The 11841-nt window shown below is 38.0% G+C and overlaps 1 protein-coding gene across 1 annotated transcript in view; it reads right to left on the bottom strand.

The window, feature by feature from the left end:
* Positions 1 to 10968: 10968 nt before the first annotated feature.
* irx1b (iroquois homeobox 1b) overlaps positions 10969 to 11841 on the bottom strand; it is a 4290-nt gene continuing 3417 nt past the window's right edge. The window contains exons 2-4 of the mRNA XM_017481029.3: positions 11777 to 11841; positions 11472 to 11544; positions 10969 to 11319 (exon numbers count right to left, since the gene is read on the bottom strand). The exon at positions 11777 to 11841 is cut by the window's right edge and continues 845 nt beyond it. Of these exons, the coding sequence (XP_017336518.1) occupies positions 11274 to 11319; positions 11472 to 11544; positions 11777 to 11841 (184 nt within the window). The 3' untranslated portion in view covers positions 10969 to 11273. The remainder of the gene's footprint in view (positions 11320 to 11471; positions 11545 to 11776) is intronic.

The raw sequence follows: 11841 nt of genomic DNA, 5'->3' as shown, positions 1-11841 counted from the left end.
TGAAGAGAAAGTGGGACATGCAGTAAGACAATGACTCTAAACACAAAAAGTAATTCTACCAAAGAAAGGTTAAAGAAGAATAAAGTCAATGATTTTGGATTGGCCATGTCAAAGTCGTGACCTTAATCCAATAGAATTGTTGTGGAATAGTCTACTTTGAGGACTTTGATTTCTCTTCTCTCTTTTTTTCTTCAGTATTAATATTTGGCAAGTCGTATGTAAACTTATGACCTCAACTGTACTTGACCTGTGTAAACCTTTAGCCCTTGGCTTTCAGAAGCTCTGCGTAACAAACTAAGAGCATCTGAAAGGAATCTAACAATCCAACTGACCTAACCAATTACCAAACACTTCTCTCCTCTTTTTCCAATAGCATCTCCATTGCTAAAGCCACATACTACTAAGAGAAGACTGGCAGTTTTCCCAACACCCGTACTCTCTTCAAAACCTTTTCTTCTCTTTTCTGTTCCCCTCCTCCCCCTTCCCCTACCTCTCTCACTGCAGATGACTTTGCCACTTTCTTTTCAAACAAGGTTACATCAATCAGGAACCAGTTCTCAACCCAGACATGCATAGACCGGCTCCTCCTCCATGTAACTCCCAACTGACTTCCTTCTCCCCCCTCTCAGAGACTGATGTCTCTAAACTTCTCGTCTCTAGCCGTCCCACAACCTGTCCTCTTGACCCTATCCCTTCTCACCTTCTTCAGTCCATCTCTTCCACACTATTACCTGCACTCACACACATCTTCAACACATCCCTCTCTACTGGCACATTTCACACCTCATTTAAGCAGGCCCGGGTTACCCTGCTGCTTAAAAAACCATCACTTAACCCTGCTGTGGTTGACAACTACAGACCTGTTTCCCTCCTCCCTTTTCTTTCCAAAACTCTTGGAAAGGCCGTTTTTAATCAACTCTCCAATTTTCTCACACAGAACAACCTCCTGGACACCAAGCAGTCCAGCTTCAAGAGCAATCACTCCACGGAGACTGCTCTGCTTTCTGTCACTCAAGCCTTACGACTAGCAACAGCAACCTCTAGATCATCTGTCCTCATCCTATTTGACCTCTGCTGCTTTAGACACTGTGAACCCTCAGATCCTCCTGTCAACTCTCTCCAGCCTGAGCATCACCGGAACGGTTCTGTGCTGGGTGGAATCCTATCTCTCAGACAGATCCTTCAAGGTATCATGGAGGGGAGGTATTTCTGAAACTCAGCAACTCACAACTGGCGTTCCACAGGGGTCAGTTCTGGGTCCACTTTTCTTTCTACACTACATCTCTGGGGCAGGTTATTGAGTGTCATGGCTTCTCATATCATTGCTATGCTGATGACACCCAGCTCTATTTGTCCTTACGATCCATCAGTCCCTGCACGTATCTCTGCTTGCCTGTCGTACATCTCAGTCTGGATGAGGGAACACCACCTTAAGCTCAACCTGGCAAAATCTGAGCTTCTTGTCATCCCAGCCTGTCCCTCAATCAACCACAACCTCACTGTACAGCTCTGCTCACTCACACTCAAGCCAACAAGGATGGCCAGGAACCTTGGGGTGATTCTCGATGACAGCTTGACCTTTACAGACCACATCTCAACAACTGCACGGTACAACATCAAGAAAATCCTGTACAACATCAAGAAAATCAGATCCTACCTCACTGAACAGGCTACACAGATAGTAGTCTAGGCTCTTGTTATCTCAAAACTGGACTACTGCAATGCACTACTCTCGGGCCTCCCGGCCAGCTCCATCAAACCCCTTCAAATGATTCAGAATGCAGCAGCACGCCTCGTCTTCAACCAGCCCAAGAGAACCCATGTCACACCCGTCTTCATCTCCCTCCACTGGCTTCCTGTAGTCGCCCGCATCAAACTCAAGGCCTTGATGCTCACCTACAAGACCTTGTCTGGAACAGCACCCTCCTACCTCAACTCTCTACTGAAGGCTTACATTAACTCACACAATCTGTGATCAATCAACGACCGATGCTTAGTAGTACCTACTCAGCGTGGCTGAAGGTCCTTTTCAAGAACATTCAAACTAACTGTTCCTCAGTGGTGGAATGATCTTCCAACCTCAATCCAGACCGCAGAGTCTCTCACCATCTTCAAAAAACAGCTAAAGACCCACCTCTTCCATATACACCTAACCAACCAATAACCCATTAAAAATAATAATAATTTTAAAAAATTACTCTGGCACTTACACCTCTACTCTGTGCACTTTACTTCTTCTGGAACTCAATTAATAAATCTTGTATGGTAGCACTACTTCTATTGTTCTCTGCTTGATATGTCGCTTTGCTTGTATTTTCTTATTTGTAAGTCGCTTTGGATAAAAGCGTTTGCTAAATGAATAAATGTAATATAATGTAAATCTAATGTAATGTAAACCTGTGTAACCATACACCACTAGATGGCAGAATAGCTGCACTATGAGAAATACATTCGTTGCTGTAATACCTATTTGACTAAACTTCCTGTAATATGTCCATGAAATAACGGAACGTTCCCTAAATGTCTGCAGTCTCAGAAAATAATAACCAAACACATCCTTTGGTCTATGATCCTTGTTAGTTGCCATATAAGAACATTATATGTTATATATTATATTATGATATTCTGTTATAAGAACAGTATATGCTCTTATATGTTGTTTTTTTTTTTAAAAGGTTCCCAGAACATTTCAGGAACAGCTTTGACTTTGGTAACCATCACAAAACGTTCCCAGAATGTTATGAGATCTCCAAATAAAAAACAATCAATGAAACAACCAAATGCCAATGTTAGAGAAACATTCTGAGTTTGTTGGATAACTCATGGAAATTATTGTGTCCGAGTGTTCATCCTGGAACACAGGATCTTCCTTGTAGTGTTCTGCATGGATATGGTACAAACAAGACAACCTCAGAGTCTAGCCAACAACCAAACCAACTTAATATACACTTTATGACCAAAAGTATGTGGACACCGGACCACTGAAAATCCCATTCCAAAACCATGGGCATAAATATACAGCTGTGTCCCCTTTACTCTTACAATAAGCTCTACTCTTCTGTGATAAGCTTTCCACTAGATTTTGGAGTGTGGCTGTGGGGACCTGTGTTCATTCAGCTACAAGAACATTAGTGAGATCAGGCACTGATGTTGGGTGAGGAGGCCTGAGGTGCAGTTGGGTTGAGGTCAGGGTTCTGAGCAGGACACTCGAGTTCTTCCAGTCCAACTTTGGCAAACCATGTCTTCATGGAGCTCGCACTGTGTCGTGCTGGAACAGGTCTGAGACTCCAGTGAAGACAAACTGTAATGCTACAACATACAAACACATTCTATACAATTGTGTTTCCAACTTTGTGTTGGGGAAAAAATATGGGTGTGATGGCCACGTGTCCAAAAATGTTTGGCCATATAGTGTACTTGATAGTTAAAAATAATAATAAGTCGAATTCTGTGGTGTAATTTCTTCATCACCCCACACAGTATCTCCCGATTATCACCCTGAAGATGCTCTAACAATAATGCTCTAGGGTTGTGTTTAAAGCAGCAGAGGGCAGCAGAGCTTTGTTTTTCACATTAGTTAACCGCTTTATATTCTCTTACATCGTTCATTCAGTGACAAAGCGCTGATATAGATTTCTGCCTGACTTCTAGAAATAATCGATGATGACAGAAGACACACAGAGTATCACACAAACCATTTAATTTTGCAGGTCAATGAAATCCAAATGTATTTGAGCATTCAGTGAATTTACACTGTTAGCCTATAATTCATTAAGTTTAAGTAAAAATAATAGAACATCTAAGCCCTTTCAAGTTAAGAATTAATGTGTTTTCTCTCAATAACTAATCCTCTGTGTTGCACATTTTAGCCCCATCTTCTTTCAATGTTTTTGACGTCACTTGGTGAAAAATCATAAAATTCTGTTTGAGAAATATAATTTGACAAAGTTGAATTAGTTATATTTATAGATCTGACGGAATAAATACAATTTCAGTAGTGGACTCGGGCCATAAGTCGATCCAGTGAATTATTTAAAGTCTTCCTGCTTTTAAGAAGTAAAATAAAATAAAAAGAAAAACCCCTCAAAAACTGTGTTAAAACACCATTTATTTACAGACAACTCACTTAGTATTACTTTTAACTCAACCAGGATGTTAACATACTCAACACAGGCAATGTGTTATGATTTAGGCCTACTCTATCACTAATATGTATTCAAATATATTAAAGACTTAGCAAAAGCTACTTTATCTTACTAGTATGATAGTCATCTAATATTCCTCAGGCAAACAGTGTGCTTTTAATTTTAGATTGTGTAATTCATTATTCTTCTTTCTTTTACCCTTTTATTCCTCTTTTATCACAGCAAATTACCAACAATTATATATATACATATATACACTGAATTCATTTAATTCCCAAGAGTTAATAAGACAATAATCTTTCCCTGGAGACTTTCCCATGGTGGAAGACTGTTACTAATCGCTGACCTTGAAGACTTCCTTTATGTATTTTAAATAACCATCTCCTTATTATTAGTCTATTAGAGTTGGGGCGCACAGTGGTTTATTGCTCAGCACGTTTGCCTCGCACCTCTGGGGTTGGGGGTTTGAATCCCGCCCCCGTGCTGTGTGTGCTCCCTGTGCTTTGGGGGTTTCCTCTGGGTACTCCGGTTTCCTCCCCCAGTCCAAAGACATGCACTGTAGGCGGATTGGCATGTCCAAATTGTCCATAGTGTGTGAATGTGTGTGACTGTGCCCTGCAATAGATCGACACGTCGTCCAGGGTGTCCCCCGTCTTGTATCCCTGTCTCCCTCGTGACCCTGTACAGGGTCACTGGATAGAGGATAAGTGGACAGTGCAGTATAAGGAGTATAGATGGCTGGATGGATGGATAGTCTTAGAGTTGTTACTTCAGAAACAATGCCATATTAGAATGAGTACATTTAAATAAAGCTGTGATTTGACTTACAGCTGGAAGAGCTGCTGTTATAAAAATTTACTCAGCACGATCAAGAATTGAACAGCATCGTGGTATAATGTATGTTTAATACAAGTCTAGCCCGGGGTTTGATCATAAGGAAGCAGCGTAGTGATGTTAAGGGAACATATGGATGATAATATGCTAAAGCAGCATCTGTTAAAATGCCTTTTTAAGAACATTAGTTTGTCTGCTGTGTGTTTTGCTGGTGAATAAATGATACGTCAGTTCATCTGGCTTCTTCAGAGCAGTGTTTTACCTCAGCAGACAATCATGAATCATTTCATAGTAACACATTTACCGATTCGAGTCTCTTATTCCCTTCCAGAGAAACAAATTACATAGCACTATAAAATTCTCAATGTTTTATTGTCTCAGTATTCCTCGATATTTATTCAAACATGCTCACAAAGTACAATACAAATACAGAACATGCCAAATGTGTGCGTGAAGAAGCAACACAGATGTCTGAGATACGAATGAAAATGCATCCATGTGTGTCTGAGCAGCTTTTCATGTTTCATCACAAGTAGTCCAGGTGGATTTGATGACTTTGTGTAATGTGTTGCATGTGAATAGCGTAGCTTCTGGGGAAAGCAGGCCCATGTGAAATGACTTACGTTTAATAAAACTATGAGAATGCATCCGAATTATGCACCCATGTCAACTTGTAGTGTTGTAGCATCTATATCTTCTGCTTTTACCTCACAGATATTCCTGCGTTGTACATTCTGCATTGTATTATGAGCTTAGCTTTTAAATCTTGGTAAAACATGATATAAATATGATTTCCTCAGGCTGATTAGATTGAATTCTATTTCACTACCTAACCCCACTTTAACCTGAACCTAAACCTTGGAGACTTTTTCTTAAAAAAATTATTTTTAATCCCATTCATGACATTTTTGATGAATTTGTAGTCTTAATGTGAGACCGTGTTGGAAAATTGTTCTTTCTAATAAGGATTTTTGTGCTTTCTACTGGTTTCTCAGTAACATCAAGTCAAGCTGTCTTATTAACTTCAAGAGATGAAAAAAAAAAAAGAGGCCGGTGAGGGAGTGACCGTTTTATAGCTACAGGAACTTACTTCCTGGATTATTGCACAACGACGTAAAAGTAAATACTATAAACAGATTTTTACAAAAAGTACAACGTGTATGATGTTCACGTGTTATGAATTTAAAAAACGGTCCGAGTTGGCAAACTGATGTGATGTAAGAGGAATAAAATACATCAGGATGCCCCGTTGTGTTTTTATTCCTCACATATTATGTATAAATATTCCAACAGCAGAAAAAAAAAAATGTGGAGAGAGACATGTTCACAGGAAGAGGCACACACACGGCTCTGTTTCACTTTGCTGCCTGGTTCACTCTGGTAGATGAATGATAAGCAGACATGCTGTTACGAGACTAACACGCTCTTCTTTTACACTTGGCCATTAATCCTTTTTTTTTGCCGCAGGGGGCCTCTTGCCTGAACCAGTTGCCCTGTGGACACGTTAGCCTCAGGTTAGGTTGTGATACGAAAACTGTAACCTTGAACTTTAAGCCAAGATGTCTCGGGCTGGAAATGAATTTCCAGCTCCTGTAGCAGTCTGGAATCCATATTCAGTTCCACTCATGTTTTTTTCATGAGAAGGAACCATCTGTTTTTTGAAACATCTAATACTCCCCCTTCCTCAGTTCTCCTTATTATTATTATTTTTTTTAAACATTTCATTTTATTTCATTGAGTTGTTCATATTTCTCCATCCTGCCATTTCTCTGCACTTTCTGGGATTAATATATTCATTTCACAAGGCCCGAACCTGGTCCTTCAAACGCTGAGCCATTTTATGTCTTATCGCGGCTGGGCCACAAAGGCCGAGTCTGGGCTCGTACTATTAGCATTAGCATGGGTCAGATACACCTTAACGTGACTGACACCTCGCCTGGGATTGCTGCTTTGATTGACACCTCACCTGAGCAGGTGGGATAACTGATAGCAAAGCACAGCAAAACTCTATCACATCTTTGCATAAAAATATTTCAGTAAAGGCTTAGGGAAAAAGTGAAACGGGACTAGAGCTAGGACATAGAGGTGTTCTGATGAAAGAACAGTGAAACTGTCTTTCAGTAAAGAAATAAATCAGCAAAACTGGACTTGATCGACAAAAGGCAATTAATGAAAACACCCTTGCTGCCATCTATCTATCTATCTATCTATCTATCTATCTCTCCACCCATCCGCAGTGTAGTAAACAAGTAGCTGGTTGTTTTTATATAAGGAATAAATTGGTGCTGTGGTGTGATGCTAGTTATTTTACAAAAACAGCACATCCCAAAGTGCTTTATTCCTCTTATACTACATCAATGTGGGAATGATTACATTTTTTAAATTACAGAATGACACGTTTACTTCTTATCCATTATCAGTTATATTTAATGTTATGGGACATCCAGGAAACGAGTTAGCTCCTATTATCTCTGACTGTTACAAAGTGCTGACACTGGAGACTCCTTCCAAAAATGCTAAATAAATGCCTCCTTATAACAATAGAGCCATACAAGCCATACATCTGTCATACAAGTCTCTGCATAAATTGATATTAGGACAACAAGCGCTAAGCTAAGCTGAGCTGGGAAAACTATTCAACAGCTTCTGACCGAAACACTGTGGCGAAGACTGGATGATATGATGATGTAATATTAATATCGCAATGATTTACATCACAGTATGCCTTTCTGAGATATATTTGATATTGTGATTTTATTATTATTGTATTATTATTATTGTTATTCTTCTGCGTCTTCTTCTTCTTCTTCTTCCGGCTAGGGTGTCTTTGGCAGCCCATAGAACCGTCTGGTAAAAAGTTGTGAAATTTGGCAAACTGATTTGGAAGTGTCTAAGGAACATTCTGACCAAATCTGGGGCAAGTGTCACCATTGGGTCAAATTTGGGCCTAATTTGGATGTACATTTATGGTCATAACTTTTGAACTGTATGTCCAAAATGTAATAGCCAGGTTTCCCTGGATTCCCTAACAAAATCATTAGTTATCAAAGGAACTCTGATAACGGACTGGCAAATGCGTGAAATAGTTCTTGAATCCCTTTACCCATAGTTATAGCTCTGCTTTCCTGTGATCGCTCATGCAACAACTGTAGCGCGTCTGTGAACGTGCGGCTCACCGAGCCGGGGTGCTTGTCCCCCGAAAATGCTGATTGCAGATCAAATTAATTAGTTCATTTTGTGCTTAATGTTAAACATTCTAAAATGATTTGCAAATTTGTACAATTTTATATTAATGTATTTATTTTTTATATGTATTTATTTAAGTAACAAACATTTTTTAATATAAAAAATAAATAGTAAATAGAAAATTAAATAAATATTTCTTTTGTCAAAAATAAAAAAAGTACCAAACAGACTATTTAAAAAATAAATAAATAACTTTACTGCTTTGCTACAAGTTTATTTGCAAAACCTAAATATCATGATACATATCTAGTATTATTGAAATGTATTTGAGAATCATGATATATATATATATATATATATATATATATATATATATATATATATATATATATATATATATATATATATATAATCATATCACCCACTCGTACCTGTGGTATCAATATCACATAATAATTTCTCAATAAACCTTAAAACTACATCCCATTCAATTATACATATTTTCCAGATTTTTTTTGAAGCAAGTCTATGAAACCATTATTGTTATTCATTTAATGTTAAAGCTCGTAACTACACACCACGCTCTGTTAATTTCACTTATTAAATATTATACATTAAGATAAAATAACTGCATGGTAATCTGAAGATTATTCCAAAAAGTGAAGTGAAGACTGAATCATTTCGACTGCAGTTTCGACTTGTCCCAGGTTTGACCTTCAGGTGTAAACCAACGTCAATCCCGACATCACACGTTTCCCATTTGCCACTACATCTCACCGCCATATTGGGTTTTTCTGACGCTTTGCATCTCGTAACGCTTTCGAAAAATGAACGATTTCTGTCTCATACGTTTGGTTAGGCGAGTCGTAAATCAGTGTGTTTGTGCCACGCTAAGAACACACATTGCTGTGAAGCATGAGTGACCTGATCCAGATGTGTGTATCTCCGTGAACACTGCTCCTGCACGTTGCTCTGCGGCATCTGCCACAGCGAGCCTGCGCGGCACAAACTCCAGTGTAAACACACTTCCAAACAATGAAAATTAATTAACTTGTGTTTAGATTATGTTCGTGTAAACCTTTCGGCCCTTGTTTTCAAATCACCTCTTTGGCTGCGGCGTGGTTTATTTGCTTTGTAGGGTCGCAGAAGGTCAGCGCTGAGGTTCTGCCCTCAGCAGGGAACCCAATGTTTATGTGGCTGCTTTGGGTCACATGTGACAATCGTTGTTAATACGCAGAAGAACATGTGACATTAGCAACAGATGCTGATACCTACTGGAATGTCTGTTGAACCAGAGCAGCTCGCTTGATATTTCTAGCTATTCATAGCATTCACCTTATATTGGTCTCACTTATTATCACTGTCTTAAAGATCCCCCTGATGGAAGGTGTGTGTATGTGTGTGTGTGTGTGTGTGTGCCTACACACAAGATAAACTGAATCTGACGGCGAATTTTTTGTTGCCTAGGGGACAGAAATCCTTAGTATTGCTACTCTTTTGAGTATAAACTGCTCATTTTGATAATAATGGTCTGCTTTTTTTTGGCACTGTAGTGAGTTAATGAACATGTGTTAGTGGTGTTTTTGTGTATCTGTGACATTACCTAAGCAGAGTCTCCCCTCCTCGTCCGAGTCACACACATGGGGTGCTCTGGCATTTCAGCAGCTGTGATCGATATTCAACTGTTTCCAAAATGTCGTCGGCTCTCGCTGTCAAAAAGAAGAGCGCCTCTCATGTCGTGCTAAAGCCGTGGTTTGGAAACTCTTGCAAAACTACAGATATGGACAAACCTCAGCAGGCCAATTTTTAGTTTTAGGAAATTGAACTTCCAAAGGGTTTGATTATCGCTTGATGTTTAAACCGTCCCCCCCCCCCCCCCCATCTAATTTTATGGTAAATTTCAGCCTATACTGTATATTCACATGATTTTCCTGCATAATATTTTAGCAAAGTAATGTTATAATCTACAGTTATTGGTATACTTCTAGTTTTTAATGAATAAATACAAGTTATGTATTTTATATATGTTATATAAATTCTAGTTAGGAATCAATACAAATCGCTGCACTGATAATCACCACACCATTAAATTAAAAGATATTACGCCAATAAGAGCTTGCTGTTGATGTGATCATGCTGGTCCATATAAGAACGCTCTGTTTATTAATCCGTCTTAAACATGCTAATTACGAAGGCTATACAACTCTTCATTTGTTCATGGTAATGTTAAAGCTTGTTATTCAGTAGCGATGATAAATTATTCATTAACTACATTGAAACTAATAAAGGTTATATGCCTATATAAACATATGCGTATATAATCACTATTGGTCCACCATCGGGTTAACCTATCGAAGGTGAATAATGGTGTTTAAAATGTTTAAAAATGTTAAAATTCTCTTAAATGCTTCTTTGATTATATTACACACCAATATAGCGTGTGTATAATATGTAATCTATTAGGCACAGAAAGAAAGAAATGAAGAAATTAAATGTTTGGTGTCTGTATGAATCCAAATGAATCCGAATGAACATTGTAAAGAATGAATTAAACAGCCGAGATTCTGCTGTTTGCGTATTATTAATCTTTTTCTGGCTTGTTTGACCAAATAATTACATGAAACGTGTTCAGAAACTTTGACTCTTTGAGGATCTTTTGGCTTAAAAAAAAAAAAAAAAAAAAACCCGAGTCAAACTATTCACATATTTTACGCAGTACGGAAAAGATTAAGAAGTTTAATTTGCATCTCATTGTTATACGATAAAAAGGGATTATATGAGTGCGAAGACCGTTATTAATTATATTTAGTTTATTACACAAAAATATATCATTTACACACATTGGCCTTTTAACAAATAATTCTTTAAGTCTGTAAAAAGTGATGGCAATGAGCTACATGGTAAACACATACATGCTGCATTTAGGCTCAATGTAAAATTAAACAAACAAACAAACAAACAAACAAAAAAAATACAAAGTTATACAGCGTATTAAAACATAAGGCTATAAAATACTTTTTTGGTGTATTTGATGATGTAGGATACGTTCTTTTCTCTGATACAGGTTGCTTTCATGTAATAATTTAAGTCAATTCTTTAGGTCTGTCTTCAGGAAACAGTCTTCAGAGCTCGCTGTGCTGTTTCGTGGTGAGACCTGAGTGAGGGAAATAAAGAGGGATGTGATGAGTGGGATTAGTCGATGGAAGAAAATAGTTTGTGTGTGTATATTTGAATGGAATAGTGTGTTTAATGATTTAAAAAAAAAAAAAGAAAGAAAAAAAAAAGAAAAAAGAAAATGATGCCTACCTGTCGTGGATGACCGGAAATGATGGCCTCAGAGGAAGTGCTGGAGATTCGGTTCTCTGAACATGTTCTCGATCTGTTTAAGAAATAATAATAATAATAATAATAATAATAATAATAATAATAATAATAATAATGCAGTGAATAAATAAATAGTCATGGTTAAAATGAGAAATAGAACACATTTGTCGTAGAGACCAGTGCTAAAGTAAGTCTTAATAGTTATCATGTAACATTTTTAAATGAACTCTAGGGGATTTTTTATTTTATTTTATTTTTTAAAATGGACATAAATGCATGACGCATACCGGTGTTGTGTTGTGGACTGAGGCTGAGGCTGTGTGTAGGACTCTCACTCTGAGCGCTTGAGGTT

This window comes from Ictalurus punctatus, chromosome 12 (assembly GCF_001660625.3).
Source record: "Ictalurus punctatus breed USDA103 chromosome 12, Coco_2.0, whole genome shotgun sequence".
Classification (NCBI taxonomy): domain Eukaryota; kingdom Metazoa; phylum Chordata; class Actinopteri; order Siluriformes; family Ictaluridae; genus Ictalurus; species Ictalurus punctatus.
Note: the sequence above shows the minus strand (reverse complement) of the source record. Positions and strands in the feature narration are given on the sequence as shown.